Raw genomic sequence first — 18,931 nt, forward strand, 5'->3', positions numbered from 1 at the left:
GATTTGGGCAGGGACACAGATCCAAACTCTATCAGGAGGAAACAGCGTCTTAAACATTTAATAGATAAGTTGAGGTGAAAGAAAACTCCATAAATATATATTTAAAGTTTTAAAATAATGACCGAGTTATTGAGACAAACCATGAGTTTTTTCTTATCAGAAATGGAAAAGCAACACTGATTTATTTTCTACAAAAGGTAGATATGGGGTTGGGCATGGTGGCTTGCGGCTATAATCCCAGCACTTTGGGAGGCTGAGGCGGGTGGATCACTTGAGGTTAAGAGTTTGAGACCAGCCTGGCTAACATGGTGAAACTTCATTTCTACTAAAAATATAAAAATTAGCCAGGCGTTGTGGCGGGTGCCTGTAATCCCAGTTACTTGGGAGGCTGAGGCAGGAGGATTGCTTGAACCTGGGAGGTGGATGTTGTGATGAGCTAAGATCACGTGAAACTGTACTCCAGCCTGGGCAACAGTCAAAAAAAAAAAAAAAAAGTAAGATATGGACTTCACTATTACAGACACATTTTTTAAAAAAAACTTTCTCTGAGTGATGGAGTAGCCATAATGCTACCACTTTACTCTCAGCAATAAATTGAAACAACTCAGAGAAGCTACAAGATAATCAGTATTGATAGAAGATGATTGGTTATGCAATAAGCAGAGACATTCATTTTGTCTGTGTCTTTAGAAGATATTATTGACCAATTTTGATAATATAGTTTGTAGATTACAGTAACTGCTATTTTTGAGAATTATTTTTTAACTTCATTTACAATATAGGAATACTTATTTAGAAAAGCACACCTCTCACTGCTCTGGAAGCAGAAGCTGACAGCAGTCAGGTTGGTGTTGTAAACCGTAGTTGACTTATGAAGTCATCCATTACTTTGTCTAATTTTGATCAAAAGGCAGTGTACATATTTCTTCAGATCACTTGAAAACAGCCTGCAATGCCACTTGGCAATGATTTTTATTATCAAAAATTGATTATATTTTAGCCTAACGTTAGAAATATAAAGATGTTTGTTTGCCATTTTTTCTTTTACAGCATAGCTTAAAATCTGTCTTCTCAACAGTGCATTAAATGTCATTGTCAATTTTCATAGACTTAGAATGTAAAGTAGGAAAACAACATTTGTGAGTGGAACTGGGGAATTAGTATGAAAATAACCATATGCAGTCATCTATTAAGTAACAGGTTACTAAATAAGAAATCTGTCTTAAAGAGGGTTTTCGTTTTATGAAAAGAAAAGTGCTTCAATAAAAAACATGCATTCCTCTAGAAAATCCTGATTTGATAGACATGGTGTTGTTATGTGTTTAAATAAACTCCCCAGGTGATTATTATGCCCAAAAATTTTTGGATACCAGTGTTTTAGAATTTAGCATTCTGTACTCGTGTTCTTAGGCCTTAGCAGTAACCCTAGAACAGAGATCTATGTGGATGCAAGTAACATGTTAATTACAGGTTTTGCTTGTTTTGTTTTTAAACATGAGAACTTTTTCTAAGATGTGGAGTGGCTTATTAGAAAGCTTCTTTCAAACTGTTTTGAAAGAGGTTTTCCATAGAGAAAACGTAAAATTGACTAGGTGGAGGTAATAGCTAGGAAGGCTTATTAGTCTATGCCTATTTTCTTGAGTTCCTGCCCCTTAGTAGGCAAACAGTATATATTTGTTGATTGAATATGACAGTGGCTCATGCCTATAATCCCGGCACTTTGGGAGGCCGAGGCAGGTGGATCACAAGTCAGATCAAGACCATCCTGGCCAACATGGTGAAACCTATTCTCCACTAAAATTATCAAATTATCCAGGTGTGGCAGCGTACACCTGTAGTTCCAGCTACTCGAGAGGCTGAAGCAGGAGAATTGCTTGAACTCGGGAGGTGGAGGCTGCAGTGAGCAGAGAACGTGCCACTGCACTCCAGCCTGGTGACAGAGCGAGACTCTGTGCCTCAAAAAAAGGCTCTGTCTCAAAAAAAAAAAAAAAAAAAAAAGAAATATATATATATATATATATATGAAAGTAATTGGGGAAAGCAATAAATATTGATAGAAAATTATTTTCAAGACAGACTTGTGTTTTGAAAAATAAAGTAGTTTTTCCGGTATTGTAATGACAACCAAGAAAGGGAAACTTTCTATTTCATAACCTGCCATGATTTTATTTAACATTATTTGATAGGCACTTTAGAAGAATTTTAAATTTTCCTACTTATGTCCTTCTTTGGTATATTTTCATGTTCCATGACGTTTCACCTGTTCTACTTGGTGTGATTTTTGCTGACTTGCCCATGAACTGCAGATAACAGAAGGTGCTATGCTAGATTTTAGTTACATGTAGAAGATGAAGGGATGTGTACTCACAGCCTTTCTCCATGAATTACATGGTCTTTGGAAGGGCTTCTCAGACACTCCATCTGCCTATGGTGTAGGACAGCAGGCCACATGTGGCCTCCTTTCTTTGAAGCAAAGGCTTCAGTAAACCCTATAGCAAATGAAAATGTTTGTTTTATTTAAGTCAAGAATTCAAATACATATTTTCAATCAATAGCAAAGTCTAGGCCGGGCACGGTGGCTCACGCCTGTAATCCTAGCACTTTGGGAGGCCCGAGGAGGGTGGATCACAAGGTCAGGAGATCAAGACCATCCTGCCCAACATGGTGAAACCCTGTCCTTACTAAAAATGCAAAAATTAGCTGGGTGGTGGGGTGTGTGCCTGTAGTCCCAGCTACTTGGGAGGCTGAGGCAGGAGAATCGCTTGGAGCCAGGAGGTGGAGTTTGCAGTGAGTGGAGATCATGCCACTGCACTCCAGCCTGGCGACAGAGCAAGGCCCCATCTCAAAAAAAAAAAAAAAAGTTAAGTCTTTAGTTATAGCAGGCTTTTATTTTTTTGGTGGGGATATTGTTTCATGTCAGCAAGATCAATGAATTACCAGATTTTTTTTTTCCTATTTATATATTTATGTCACAGTGGCACAAAAACACCTTTTATAAATGCAGTATTTTTTTTTAATCAGATTAGGCAATTAAGATGTGTTGCCATTTGGATTAGGAAGGCACTAGCCTGTGTTCAGCCTAGCCACTTAATTACAAAACTTTTTCTTTTAAATAGTAGTCTAATAGTCCATAGTAGAGGTTGGCAAACTGTGGTCACCAGCTGCTGACTGTTGTTGTAGATAAAGTTTTATTGGAACATAGCCACTCTCAATTGTTTATGTACATGTCAATGGTTTGTGCTACAATAACAGAATTGAGTAGTTGTCACAGACCATCTGGTTCGCAAAGCCTGATATATTGGCTCTCTGGTTCTTTAGAGAAAAATTTGCTGATGCCATTTCTATAAATAATATAATTTAGTTTGTTGCCCTTGGCCCGTAATTAAAAAAAAATTCTAGTAAGTTTTTGATATTTCACTTATACTTTATGGTTTATACATAGCAAGACTATCACTTACATTTTTCAAGGAAGAATTGTAAATGATTCACCTGGAAATTCATAATAACTTTCTATCAGGAGGAAGTCATGTATGAACACTATATGAAACATTTATATTTTACCTTTATTCTTCTTTGTGGGTGGTTAAGATTGTGAATTAGATTGAATTAAGTGAGATGTAGCATTTTTTACTGTATTAATCATGTTTTTTAGTTGTCTCTGAGACAGAAGTTTTACTAAAAGAGCTGGAGCAAATGCTACAGCAAGCACTGCAACCCACAACCACAGCTGAGGAGCCTGAAGAAGGACATGGAGAGGAAATAAATACTGGAGGAAAGGTAATATTGATAGTTATTTTCAGACCTAAATAACAACTCCAAATTCTTTAAACAGCAGAATTGTTCCTAGTTGTACATTTTAATATATAAACAACTATTTTCATGTCTGAAATTTGAGTCCTTGATTATCGTGAGGTGAATAATAAACTAGTAGCCTGTTGAGAAATCAAAACACATCTATCAGTATTTGAAAACAATCTGTGTTTAAGTAGAGGAGTTCTTTAAATTTTAAATCTTTAGGATTGGAGTGAAGAAAGATGGACGATGCTCGCTGTAGCTGAAGTAGGCCACTACAGAGAGAACTCCCCTTGCTGCCAATCTTTACAGTCAGAAGGGGCCAGGATAACAGGAGCTCACTGGAAAATCTGCCCTGTCTGGGTTATGCACCAAGATAATCTCTATAGGGACAAACCTTATGAACATACTGGAGGTAGAATTTTTCACTGGAATATGTTTTACCATTTATATCTAGATTTGTCCTTTTTTAATTTTGTCATTTGGCTTTCTGTGTTGAACTCAGAAAAGCAAAATGTGCTTACTGTATTCAATGTCTCTGCAAATAAAATGAGAGTTTGTGATACAAGGCCCAGACCCTTAAGTCACAGCAGCGATATGGTAAGTATGAGAAAAAGAAATCATAGGGTAAATACTTCCATGTGGCAGTGCAGCTGTTCCCTAACTAGGAAAAAAAAAAATGGCAGTGAGGAGTTCTGTCCCTTTAAGGTTTTATTCATTCATTCAGTTAGATACAGTGTGCCTGGAGTCAAGATAGCCTGTTGACGCTGACTCTGGAATGTAATGCATGTGTCCCAATCCTGGTCCTGCCAATAAGGACTTGTGTAATTTGGAAAAGTGGCTTATCACTTACCTCAGAGGATTGTTTTGAGGGTTAAATATGGTAAACCAGGAAAAGTGCTTTGCATAGGAACAAACACCCAAGGTTTGGCTGTTACTACAGATGAGAACTGGCAATGGCAGTTGCTATAGAGAATAAGTGCTTAGATTTTCTTTCTTCGTTTCTGTTTTCCCACATTCACACTTTGAGCAACTGACTATCTATAAGTCTGTCTGTTCTAAGAGTAGAAAAAGATGGATTTGTAAATGGACAAAGGGGTTTACACCTTTCAGCAGACTGCCCAGTTGTATGATTTCCTTCAGAACATCAACAAAAATAAAGATTATTCTCAAACACGTTCTTTGTTGAGTTAGGAATTAATAAAATATACAGATGGTACTGCTATGGAGATGAATATGTTAAAGGAAAATAATATTAATGTTAAAAACTCCCACTGAGTTGAAAACATAACTTTCTTAATCAGCATCAGCAATATCAATTTTTACATGAATGTGCGTGGATTGTAAATGCTACTTTTCCAGTTGGGTTCTTTTCTAAAAAAAAGACTTGTTTTGTATATATGGGTCTTTTGCAGAATGAGACCTGTAGGTTGGTAACATACATTCTATATACATATAATTAATATACAAATTATTATTTTTCAGCAAATGTGTGTTTTATTTGAATACCACATGGTTTTGTGCAGTGTTTTTCAGTGCTAGCAGTTTCTTTGAAAACATACAGTCAGATTGGTCTTTATAGTGATGTCCTGGAGCTTTTACAGGCACAGAATTAACTTCTATTTTGCCATTATAAGTAGTAATTTCATAGAAGAGAATTACTTCTGATTTTTATTTCTTAAGGTAAAATACATAGCTTTAACTTATCACCAGGCAGGAGCCTGCTTTTTGTTTTAGATTCTTGTATTATTTTATGATTTCAAACAGCATTTCAGAAGTGTAAAAATTAGCTATTTTAACTGGCTGATGGGCAGGTGAGTGCCTCCTGGTTACTGGTTCGTAAGCCACTGTGCACACTGAGCTTTGTTAAGTCTGGCATTTATACCAGGTTCAGGATATTTGGGTTGTTGTTCACTTTTAAATGAGGTGAATAACTGTGAAACCAACTAGCAAAACTGGAGCAAGTTCAGTTTAAAAGTAAAGAAATAATCACATGTAGGATTTCATGTATTTATTTATTTATTGTTTTTAGAAATAATTAATATGTCTTCCAAAGGCAACTCCACTTAAATCTGGAGAATGTTATTTTTAAAAGAAGGTAGCCTCTTATAAGTTAAATACACCAAAAAGAGCCTCCTAAGAATTTTAAACTTCTGAACACATTGATTCTCTGAGCAGACATTGTATAAGCTGTTTTCAAAGTTGTCAATTTGATGATCTTTTCATCATCCATTTCACCTACGAGGTTTCAGTTGGATTATCTCAGGCATTTACATCAATGGGTGAGAGTAGCAACATGGGAAAAACTTATACAAGTAGATAATCAAAACTCATTTCTATTTGTCATTGAACTGTTTTGTGAAATCATTTTCCTATGTAGAGTCACCTTCCTAATTATAATCTTCTTAAGCTAACATTAACATTGGATTAATATTAGCTATATTCACCCTATATTATACTATAAACGCATTCACCCTACATTATACCATATTATTTGAACACTAGAATAATAGAAAAGTTTGTATAGCTAATGTGGCTTGAAGAATTACTGACTATGTTTTGTTGAAGTTATCAGGTAAATTTGATGTAGTTCTGATTAACTATATGGTTGTTTTGCAGTTATCCAAATGTAGCCCAGAAGCTCCAGCAGGCAGTCCGTTTGAAAACCACTATGAAGAGGACTATCTTGTAATTGATGGGATAAAATTAAAAGCTGGAGAATGTATTGAGAATATAACTAGTACATTTAAAGAAATAGATGCTTTGATGTCTGAGTTTTAGAACATTATACATACTTTTAAAAGTTAATTATAAAAAACTGGCATCTTTATATTTATCCAAAATTAAAACCTTAAAAATGTTTAGGAAATAGATATACATTATACCAAAGTTGATATTTGCAATAACTTTCTACTCATACTTCATATTTTGAGAATGGCCATGATTTTTAGAGTCAAATAGTATTTAGGTTAGTGTTAAAAATTTAGAATTAAGAAACCCTGATATTTGTATTTGTATATTTCTTGTTTGTCTTAATTTTTAAATTGTTTGTGAAATTTGCCTCACAAACACATGCTTTACAATGATTATTTAGGTCCTTTATTCAAAAGTGGCTAACTTAAAGTGGCTGCCAAGCTACTATAATTCTCACAGGTAATTCAAATCTAATAAACATAGTGAATGTGTATTTGTAGTGGAATCAAACTATTCCAAAATAAAAGGAAATAATTTGTTAAATCATTGTTTAATAGAGTTGAAACTTTTCTTAAAAACCAAAAAATGTCACTTGCTACTTATACTGGAAACAGTTATTTCAACCATATTTCCCAAAACTGACTGCTTAATAAGTCTCTGGGAGACTTTAGAAGATCAGAATCCTGGACTCTTCCCTGCTGAGTAAGTATCTTTGGAGGTATCATCTGGAAGATGAGAAAATGTAATTTAAAGTGTATAGAGAGGAGTTAAACATATTCATTATAAGAAATCTAAAAATGTAGAACATAAAAACTATATCATTTTTGAGGGATTCTCATAAACAGTTTTAGTAGATATCCTTCTAGATCTTGCTTTAGGTACACTGAAATGTGTGGGCATTCACACTATCTTTAGTTCCTGCTCTGTCTATCTTTCTCTGGGGACAGAGGGTGGGGAAAAGGGCATTCCAAGCACATAAAAACCAAAGCTTGAGGAGAGAAGAAATGCACAAGAGCATCACCACACTGGTGAATTTTATTGTGAGTTGCCTCATTGCTTTAGCAAGAAGGCAGCACATGTATAAATATTAAAAATAAATAAGACACCAAACAACCAACATACCACTACGGTCTCATTGAGTGGGTTGCTTCTTTTAAGTATTTTTAGATTCTATAATAATCACATAAAGTGGAGAGTGGAGATAGACTCATAACGGTGGAATATTTCATTTGTCAAAGTAAAGTGTGTGTGTATTTCTGTCCTCCATGTTTTCCTCATGTATTCCTTAGCATTTTGATACTGTGTCATAGGATGTTGAGTTGTAAAGCCTATTTGGGTTCATATTTTACCTACTAACTTATCTAAGGCATATAACCAGTAAATAGAAGGGCCAGAGTTGAGTACATTTCTGTCAGGTTCCAGATCTCATGTCATTGATTACCATCTATAATGTCTTGATAAAGCTTTTAACTAGCTGGGTCGTGAAATGATAATCTAGTTTCCTCACATGTAAAATGAGGATGGAACTATGCAAACCAAGCATTGTTGTGAGGAAAAAATGAGATATTTTTTGTGAATGTGGTTTGCAAATCAATTTGCTCTTCTGTTTACGTTTTGCAAAGATAATCAAGTATGTGTTTAAGTATATTGCAATTAATAATTACTAAGATCAAATATAACTATATATTTGAAATGATCACTTTCCTTACTCTTATTTAATCTGCTACTCATCAATATCAGAGTTCTTTTTTCTCTTTTATAAAATTAATCTTTGGAAATTATCACCAGCAACATTATGATCTTCTGTCTTTTAAGGTACATCTCACTGTTGAGCTTTAGAAATGGCTTTAAATAACTTTGCTTTCTTAACAGACATTCAGTTAAAAAGGGAAAGGCGGGGGGAGTCTTCGTTTTGATGAGTAGTGGCTGGTTTATGTGTCATTTTGGATGCTTTTCAGCAAATGCCCAAATGCCTTTTGCAAGAAAGCCATGTTATTTTTAAGGATGTGTTCCTGCAGCAAGTTGGAATTTGGTCCTAGGCTCAAAATAACTTTTGAAAACCAGGAAGCTCACCAAAATATTTGATCAGTACTAGTCTCCTTTATTGTTGACAATTCCTTATTATCACATGTACTTCCATAAATTTTAAATTTTATGAAATGAACTTTTTGCAATTTTCAAAGGAAAAGGAGGAGTCAGGAGAGAAATATAAATGTGACTATGTCCCTCTCTTCTGGAGCTTACAGTCTAGTGATGGAAGAATGCAAACAAGCATAAATGTTCCTCAAAGCAAAAAGTGCATTTGAAAATGGAACATCTGAAACCAGAAGGAAGTTATCTTTCCAAGCAGCTAAGAGTCTGTAATTACAAAATACTTAATACAATTTCTTCAGGCTCAGGTGTCTCTTACCAGCAGTGAGAGACCACCTCACCAAGTCTAAGGTTAGCAGACAGCTAACTTGGGCTGCCAAAAGCTCTTAATAGAGAAAGTTAAGCCAGAGCTAGGATTTCCTTCCTTATCTCTTTTCTTGGCTCCTCGTGAATTTCAGAGAGGGCCAATGACAATGACACCTGATCTTTATATCTCATTAGTTCTTGGTCTGAAGGGACTTTCTCCTTCTGCTAGCACAATTGGGTCAGACACCACGTACGCCATATGATCACCACCCATTCCCCCTCTCCACTTCTTGCTTAGTTGCTTGCCTGCAACTCACTATCCCCTTTTCTTCCATAAATACCCTTACTACTGTGGATAAAGGCAAGGTGTGGGAGGCATAAAAGTGCAAGTTGTCAAAAGACACTCATCTTGCATGGTGGTTCTATGTGAACCAGTGTGCTCTTTGAACCTTCATGACAGAGAGGAGTAGGGGACAGTGGGTGAATTAGAGAGCAGGATGTGCTGACCAATCATCCTTCAGCTCCTGCCAAGAGTCCTTCTTATCTCTCCCATGAATGCCTGACCCTATCTCTCAATAGCAGCTACTGTCAGGCAGTGGTAGAACTGGAAACCACCATTAGTCACCTGATTTATGAAAGCCTGACTTCTTCCAACCAAAGGAAGATTAGGGAGTCAGTGTACAGCACTGTGTGAAAATTGCAGGTTATTTGTAAACTGAAGCCCAACTTATGAAGTAGAATGTGTTAAGTACTAGAATGGGGGTGTGAAAGCAGAGGAGAGCAAGATATATCTGACTGCAGGAACAGCTTCATTGAGACATTTCATTCATTCCATTATTCAGTACTTTAGGCCACGTTTGTGCTAGCACAAGTAGTGAACATATTGTAGCAAAATATTTATAGTAAATACAGTGAACAAGATAGACATGACCTCCAACATCATGTAACTGATACTAACCTTGGGTAAGTTGCTTTAGCTTCTCTGTGCCTCACTTTCCTTATCTAAAAATTAGGATGATGGTGATGATGATGATGATGACAGTAGTAATAACACCAATCTCATAGAGTAGTTGAACAGAATAAGTTAAGACATGCAAAGCACTTCGCATATTATGTTACTGTCATTACTAATTTTATGTTCTAGTTGAAGAGAGAAGCAAGGCCAGATTTTGAAGATAGAAGGGTGGTCTGACTGAAGAGGATGAAAGTCACAGGGCAAATAAGCACAGAGTTGAGAAAAGTAGGAATAGCAAGTAACTAACCCGAGTAACCAGAGGACAGGAGGCAAAGGATGTGAGGGGAGGAATGCTGGCAGTGAAGGCTGGACTGGACAGGTGGGGCTTTGCTCAAGAAGGACCTTGTATATCATACTGGAGGGGCAGCATTTTATTCAGCAGAAGAGTCAGGTTTTTCAATAGAGAAGGTCAATGATGACCAGAATGTCCAGCATTAAACACTCAAGGGTGCTGGGCACTGGGACTGGCTTGGAATTAGACCATTCTGCAATTGGAATGCATCAGAGGGTAGTGGGAAGACATTACTGTACCACCCTTTGCCCTTGTGTCTGAAGAAATCTGTGCCCTGATGTTAGCTCAGATTGTCAGTTTTCACAGCAAGCACCTTAGGGTTGCCAGCAGGCAGCAAGAACTGGAAGGTTAGATGTCTCCATGAAATCTTATGAAAATCTCAGCTGCTTGGGAATAATGCACCACAGCTGCAGAGTTTTAAATAGCAAAGGGTCTCTAACTGTCAGAAAGGTTACAGGTAGATAGTTTCATTTGTCCTCCATGGAAGCTTAATATCATTGTCTTCTGTTCAAGTCAACTTATAGACCTCATTACTGCAAGTTCATCAAGCAGGTTGAGCAGCCTTATAGATTTTACCACACTCTCAGAACCATGTTAGGAAAGAGCCAATGCATTTTTAACCAACTTCAGCAGTTTAAAGCTCTTTGATGTTGTAGTGCATTCATACAACTGTCGGTAACTCTCTGAGAGCAGCATCTGTGTCAAGAGAGATTCCCACTATCACAATGTGAGTTTCTGGAGGTAGAGGCTACATGTACTTCCATTTTGTGACCCACCCAGACCACAGCATCATTTTTTGCACATGTTAAAATACAAGTTTCTATATTAAACTTCCTGTCAGTGTAGCCTTTTCAAAAACATCCTGAAAAGTTCTATACTCAGACACCTTTCGTTCGAATCTAAGATGGTTATTGCTTTTTTCTTCTAACTCCTTCCAACACCTCACAACAAACACATGCTCTGTCAGTTGCTGCAATAATGCAGGGTAGCAACCATAAAATGCCAATGCAACCATAAAATGTCAAACAGCAAAGCACATTTTTTTTTTAGTTTGAGAGTCTGCAATGTTCCACTGGCTTGGCTACTTTCAGTAGTTCACACTCGTGTCTGTGATTAGCTGCAAGGGTACTTAGGTGTGGCTCAGTTGATTTTACTAGGCTCACACGTCTTGAGGCCAGTCGGTTGTCAGGTGATCTAGAGCAGTCTCAGGTGGGTAAATTGGGGCAACTCGTCTCTGCTGCGTATGCCACATTTCGTCTTCTAGTAGGTAGCCTAGGCATGTTTTCATGGAGATAGAAGAGCGACCAAAGTAAGAGCAGGCCCCCACATGCCAGTGCTTTCCAAGCCTCTGCCTGCCTCATGTTTTTGCTCAAATCTCTTTGGCAAGTTCCATACCTGACCCTAGAGTAAGATGGGGAGGCACTGCCAAAGTGTGTGAATATAGGGTGTTATATGCAATTCATGCAATTCATCTACCACATATGCTCATTGAGGAAAAGAAATTCTTCTTGTTGCATTGATCCCTTTATGATTATATAATGCCCTTCTTAGTCTTTTTTGATCTTTGTTGGTTTAAAGCCTGTTTTGTCAGATACTAGGATTGCAACCCCTGCTTTTTTTTTTTTTTTTGCCTTCCATTTGCTTGGGAAATATTCCTTCATCCCTTTATTTTGAGACTGTGTATGTGTGACTTTGCACATGAGATGGGTCTCCTGAATACAGCACACCTGTGGGTCTTGCTTGACTCTTTATCCAATTTGCTAGTCTGTCTTTTAAATAGGGCATTTAGCCCATTGACATTTAAGGTTAATATTGTTATGTGTGAATTTGATCCTGTTATTATGATGCTAGCTGGTTATTTTGTCCATTAGTTGATGTAGTTTCTTCATAATGTTGTTGGTCTTTACAATTTGGTATGTTTTTGCAGTGGCCGGTACTGATTTTTCCTTTCCATATTTAGTGCTTCCTTCATGATCCCCTGTAAGGCAGGCCTGGTGGTAACAAAATCTCTCAACATTTGCCTGTCTGTAAAGAATTTTATTTTTCCTTTGCTTATGAAGCTTAGTTTGGCTGGATATGAAATCTGGGGTTGAAAATTCTTTTCTTTAAGAATGTTAAATATTGGCCCCCACTCCCTTCTGGATTGTAGGGTTTCTGCAGAGATCTGCTGTTAGTCTGATGGGCTTCCCTTTCTGGGTAACCCAACCTTTCTCTCTGGCGGCCCTTAACACTATTTCCTTCATTTCAACCTTGGTGAATCTGACAATTGTGTGTCTTGGGGTTGCTCTTCTCGATGAGTATCTTTGTGGTGTTCTTTGTGTTTCCTGAGTTTGAATGTTGGCCTGTCTTGCTATGTTGGAGAAGTTCTCCTGGAAAATATCCTGAAGAGTGTTTTCCAACTTGGTTCCATTCTCCCCATCACTTTCAGGTACACCAAACTTAAGTTTAGCCTTTTCACATAGTCCCATTTTTCTTTGAGGCTTGCTTTACTTCTTTTCATTCTTTAATCTTGTCTTTATGTGTTATTTCATTAAGTTTATTTTCAATCTTTTGCTTGATTGATTCAGCTATTGATATTTGTATATGCTTCAAGAAGAGCTAACTATCCTAAATATATATGCATCCAATACAGGAGCACCCAGATTAATGAAGCAAGTTCTTAGAGAACTACAAAGAGATTTAGACTCCCACACAATAGTGGGAGACTTTATCAGCCCACTGTTAATATTAGACAGATCAATCAGAGAAAAAAATTAAGAAAGATTTGAACTCACCTCTGGACCAAGCAGACCTAATAGATGTCTACAGAACTGTCCACCCTAAATCAACAGAATATACATTTTTCTCAGGACCACATTGCACTTATTCTAAAATTGACCACATAATTGGAATTTAAACACTCCTCAGAAATGCAAAAGAATGGTAATCATAACAGTCTCTCAGACAACGGTACAATCAAATTAGAACTCAGGAATAAGAAACTCACTCAAAACTGTACCACTAAATGGAAACTGAATAACCTGCTCCTCAATGACTACTGGGTAAATAACAACATTAAGGCAGAAATAAATAAGTTCTTTTAAATCAATGAGAGCAAAGACTCAATGTATCAGAATCTCCAAGACACAGCTAAAGCAGTGTTTAGAGGGAAATTTATTGCACTAAGTGCCCACAGGAGAAAGTGGAAAAGATCTAAAGTCGACACTGTAACATCACAATTAAAAGAACTAGAGAAGCAAGAGAAAACAAATTCAAAATCTATCAGAAGACAAAATATAACTAAGATCAGAGCAGAATTGAAGGAGATAGAGACATGAAAAACCATTCCAAAAAAATCAATGAATGCAGGAACTGTTTTTTTGGGGGGAAAGATGAACAAAATAGACTGCTATCCAGACAAAGAAAAAAAGAGAGAAGAATCAAATAGACACAATAAAAAATGATAAAGGGGATATCGTCATTATCCCACAGAAATACAAACTACCATCAGAAAATACTCTCAACACCTCTACACAAATAAACTTGAAAATCTGGAAGAAATGGATACATTCCTGAACACATACACGTCCCAAGACTAAACCAGGAAGAAGTCAAATCCCTGAATAGACCAACAACATATATTGAAATTGAGGCAATAATTAATACCCTGCCAACTAAAAATAGTCCAGGACCAGACAGATTCACAGACAAATTCTACCAGAGGTACAAAGAGGTGCTGGTACCATTCCTTCTGAAACTATTCTAAACAATAGAAAAACAGGGACTCCTCCCTAACTCATTTTATGAGGCCAGCATCATTTTGGTACCAAAACCTGGCAGAGACACAACAAAAAAAGAAAATTTCAGGCCAATATCCCTGATGAACATCAACTCAAAAAATCCTCAATCAAATACTGGTAAACCAAATCCAGCAGCACATCAAAAACTTACCTACCATGATCAAGTCGGCGTCATCCCTGGGATACAAGCCTGGTTCAACATATGCAAATCAATCAACATAATCCATCACATAAACAGAACCAAGACAAAAACCACATGATTATCTCAATAGATGCAGAAAAGGCCTTCAATAAAATTCAACAGCCCTTCATGCTAAAGATGCTAAATAAACTAGTTATTGATGGAATATAGCTCAAAATAATAAGAGCTATTTATGACAAACCCACAACCAATATCATACTAAATGGGCAAAAGCTGAAAGCATTCCCTTTCAAACCCAGCACAAGACAAGGATGCCCTTTCTCACACTCCTATTCAACATAGAATTGGAAGTTCTGGCCAGGGCAATAAGGCAAGAGGAAGAAATAAAGGGTATTCAAATAGGAAGAGAGGAAATCAAATTGTCTCTGTTTGCAGATGACATGATTGTATATTTCGAAAACCCTATCATCTGAGCTCAAAATCTCCTTAATTTGATAAGCAACTTCAGCAAAATCTCAGGCTACAAAATCAATGTGCAAAAATCACAAAATCCCTACACCAATAATAGATAAACAGAGAGCCAAATCATGAGTGAACTCCCATTCACAATTGCTACAAGAGAATAAAATACCTAGGAATACAACTTACAAGGGATGCGAAGGACCTCTTCAAGGAGAACTACCAACCACTGCTCAAGGAAATATTCCATGCTCATAAATAGAAAGAATCAATATCATGAAAATGGCCATGCTGCCCAACTTTCTTCACAGAATTAGATAAAAACTACTTTAAATTTCATATGGAACCACAAAAGAGCCTATATAGCCAAGACAATCCTAAGCAAAAAGAACAAAGCTGGAGGCATCATGCTACCTGACTTCAAACTACACTACAAGGCTACAGTAACCAACACAGAATGATACTGATACCAAAACAGATATGTAGACCAATGGAACAGAACAGAATCCTCAGAAATAACACCACACCTCTACAACCATCTGATCTTTGACAAACCTGACAAAAACAAGCAATGGGGAAAGGATTCCCTGTTTAATAAATGGTGTTGGGAAAACTGGCTAGCCATATGCAGAAAACTGAAACTTAGACCCCTTCCTCATACCTTATACAAAAATTAATTTGAGATGGATTAAAGACTTAAATGTAAGACCGAAAACCATAAAAATCCTAGAAGAAAACCTAGGCAAAACCATTCAGGACATAACCATGGGCAAAGACTTCATGACTAAAACACCAAAAGCAATGGCAACAAAAGCCAAAACTGACAAATGGGATCTAATTAAACTTAAGAGCTTCTGCACAGCAAAATAAACCATCATCAGAATGAATAGGCAACCTACAGAATGGGAGAAAACTTTTGCAATCTATCCATCTTACAAAGGGCTAATATGCAGAATCTACAAATAACTTAAATTTACAGGAAATAAGCTCATCAAAAAGTGGGTGAAGGATATGAACAGACACTTCCCAAAAGAAGACATTTATGTGGCCAACAAACAAGAAAAAACGCTCATCATCACTGGTCATTAGAGAAATGCAAATCAAAACCATATTGAGATACCATCTCATGCCAGTTAGAATGGTGATCATTAAAAATTCAGGAAACAACAGATGCTGGAGAGGACGTGGAGAAATAGAAACACTTTTACACTGTTGATGGGAGTATAAATTAAATTAGTTCAACCATTGTGGAAGACAGTGTGGTGTCTAGATTCTTCAAGGACCTAGAAGCAGAAATATCTTTGACCCAGCAATCCCATTGCTGGGCTATATATATATCCAAAGGATTATAAATCATTCTACTGTAAAGACACATGCACATGTATGTTTGCTGCAGCACAGTTCACAATAGCAAAGACCTGGAACCAATCCAAATGCTCATCAATGATATACTGGATAAAGAAAATGTGGCATATATACATCATGGAATACTATGCAGCTATAAAAAGGATGAGTTCATGTCCTTTGCAGAGACATGGATGAAGCTGGAAACCATCATTCTCAGCGAACTAACACAGGAACAGAAAAAGAAACACTGCATATTGTCACTCATAAGTGGGAGTTGAACAATGAGAACACATGGACACAGGAAGGGGAACATCACATACTGAGGCCTGTTGGGGTGAAGGGCTAGGGGAGGAATAGCATTAGGCAAAATACCTAATGTAGATAATGGGGTGATAGATGTATCAAACCACCATGGCACATATATACCCCTGTAACAAACTTGCAGGTTCTACACATGTATCCCAGAACTTAAAGTATAATAATAAAAAAATATATTTTAGAACTGATAAACGAATTCAGTAAAGTTGCAGTGTACAACTTTAGCATACAAAGATCAGTAGTATTTCTGCACACCAAAACAAATTAGATGAAAAGGAAATCAGGAAAGCAATCCAATTTACAACAGCTACAAAAACTTAATAAAATAAAATACCTAGAAATAAACTTAACCAAAGAGGTGAAAGACCTCCTACAAAACTGCAAAACACTGATGAAAGAAATGGAAGAGCCACAAGTCAAAAGACATCCCAGGCTTATGGATTGAAAGAATTAGTATTGTAAAAATGACCTTACTACCTAAAGCAATCTACAGAGTCAATGTAATTGCCATTAGAACACCAGTAACGTTCTTCACAGAAATAGGAAAAAAATATATATTTATATAGAATCAAAAAAGAGCTCAAATAGCCAAAGCAATTCTGAGAAAAAGAACAAAATCGAGGCATACTACCAGATTTCAAAATATTCTACAAAGCTATAATAACCAGAATAGCATTGTATACGGCATAAAAACAGACATAGAAGCCAAGTGAAACATAACAGACAATCCAGAAATTAATCCATGCATTTACAGTAATCTGATTTGTTGTAAAAGCACCAAGAACACTCTGTGATGAAAGGACAATCTCTTCAATAAATGATGTGGGAAAACTTGACGTCCGTATACGGAAAATGAAACTGGACCCCTATCTCTCACCATATAGAAAAATCAAATCAAAATGGATTAAATACTTAACACTATAAAACGATTAGGAGAAAGCATAAAGGAAATGATTCAAAACATTGGTCTAGGCAAAGATTTTAGGACTAAGAATTCAAAAGCACAGACAACACAAGCAAAAATAAATGGGCTATATTAAATTAAAACACTTTTGCTTAGCAAAGGAGACAATTAACTTAGTGAAGAGACAACCTGACAACCTGTGCAATGAGAGGAAATATTGGCTCATTTGACAAGGGACCAATATCCAGAATATATAAGGAACTCAACTATTCAACAGCAAACAAAACAAAACAAAAAAAACAACAACAATCGATCTGATTAGAAGGCGAGTAAAAAATCAGAATTGACACTCCTCAACAGATGACAAAAAACCAACAAGTACATGAAAGAAATGCTAAACATCACTCATTATCAAGAAAAATACAAATTAAAACCACAATAAGATATCATCTGAGGTCAGTGAAAATGGCTATTATAAACCACAAAAAAGAACAAATTCTGATGAGAATGCAGAGAAAAAGTAACTCTTAAACACTGTTGGTGGGAATGTAAATTAATATAGCCATTATGGAAAACAGTATGGAGGTTTCTAAAAAATCTAAAAATAGAACTACTACACAATCCAGCAATTTTATTACTGGGTATTTATCCAAAGGTAAAGAAATCACTTTATCAAAAGGATACCTGTACACCCATGTTTACTTCAGCACTATTCACAATAACTAAGATAGGGAATCAAACTTAGTGTCCACCAACAAGTGAATGGAGACAGATAACTGTGTATATACACACTGAAATACTAATGAGCCATAAAAAGTAAATGGAGAAAGATAACTATATATATACACACACTAAAATGCTACTGAGTCATAAAAAAAATGAAGTCCTGTCATTTGCAGCAACATTGGTGGAACTGGAGGTCATTATGATAAATGCAATAAGCAAGGCACATAAAGATAAGTATTTCATACTCTCTCATCTGTGGCACCTATAAAAATTAATCTCATAGAGGTAGGAAAATGGAATGATAGTTATCAGAGTCTGAGAAAGGTGGGGGAGGGGATGAAGAGTGATTGGTTAATAGGTACAAACGTACAATTAGAGGCAAATGGTTTAGTGTTTTATAGCACAGTACGGGGACTATAGCAAAAAAATTATTGTATATTTCAAAATAGCTAAAAGAGGATAATTTAAATGTTCCCAACACAAGAAATGATAAATATTTATGGTGATGGTTTTGATCATTATACATTCTATGCATATGTCAACACATCACCTGTACCCCATAAATATGTATAATTATTATGTATAGATAAAATAGACTAATTTTAAAAAGAATAAATCAGGCTGTCAAAGTGGGGGAAATTAAATGTTAAAAGAAACAATGTGTTATTTGATTTAAATGATAAAGGTCCTTTTTGCCAATCACTGTGTGACAAATACTAATACAGAGTCATTGGACTGGTAAACATTTTGGTGAACTTACAGAATTTAAAGATCCAGAGGGTTATATTACTGTTTGGACAGGGGTAGGGATTTGGAGGAGGTGCTTTAGAGAATGAAATCAGTTTTTACTGATTCCTTTTATTAAGGTGGTCATGTAGCTTTCCTTCCTGTATCATAGTCATGATCAGTGAATTTTTTGGTATTAGATTATTTAGCTGATAATTTCTAAAATCCACTTTTCTTGAATTAAATTGAAATCTATTGCAATAAGAGCATGAAAACTATTTCATTTTTTATCCACATATTTCATCCACAAATACACATATTTTGTGTGTTTGTAGTCTGT

At 36.2% G+C, this 18,931-nt stretch overlaps 1 protein-coding gene across 3 annotated transcripts in view; it reads left to right on the forward strand.

The window, feature by feature from the left end:
* ZCWPW2 (zinc finger CW-type and PWWP domain containing 2) overlaps positions 1–18,931 on the forward strand; it is a 166,642-nt gene that overhangs the window by 145,147 nt on the left and 2,564 nt on the right. For 2 of the 3 annotated variants that reach the window (XM_032259677.1, XM_032259683.1), the window contains 2 exons: positions 3,653–3,777; positions 6,412–7,029. In XM_032259677.1, the coding sequence (XP_032115568.1) occupies positions 3,653–3,777; positions 6,412–6,573 (287 nt within the window). In that variant the 3' untranslated portion in view covers positions 6,574–7,029. Of the gene's footprint in view, positions 1–3,652; positions 3,778–6,411; positions 7,030–18,931 lie in introns of those variants that run through there. The other variant, XM_032259692.1, reaches the window with a different exon arrangement.

The sequence above is a fragment of the Sapajus apella genome, unplaced genomic scaffold (genome assembly GCF_009761245.1).
Source record: "Sapajus apella isolate SASKATOON/1434 unplaced genomic scaffold, GSC_monkey_1.0 scaffold4, whole genome shotgun sequence".
Lineage (NCBI taxonomy): Eukaryota > Metazoa > Chordata > Mammalia > Primates > Cebidae > Sapajus > Sapajus apella.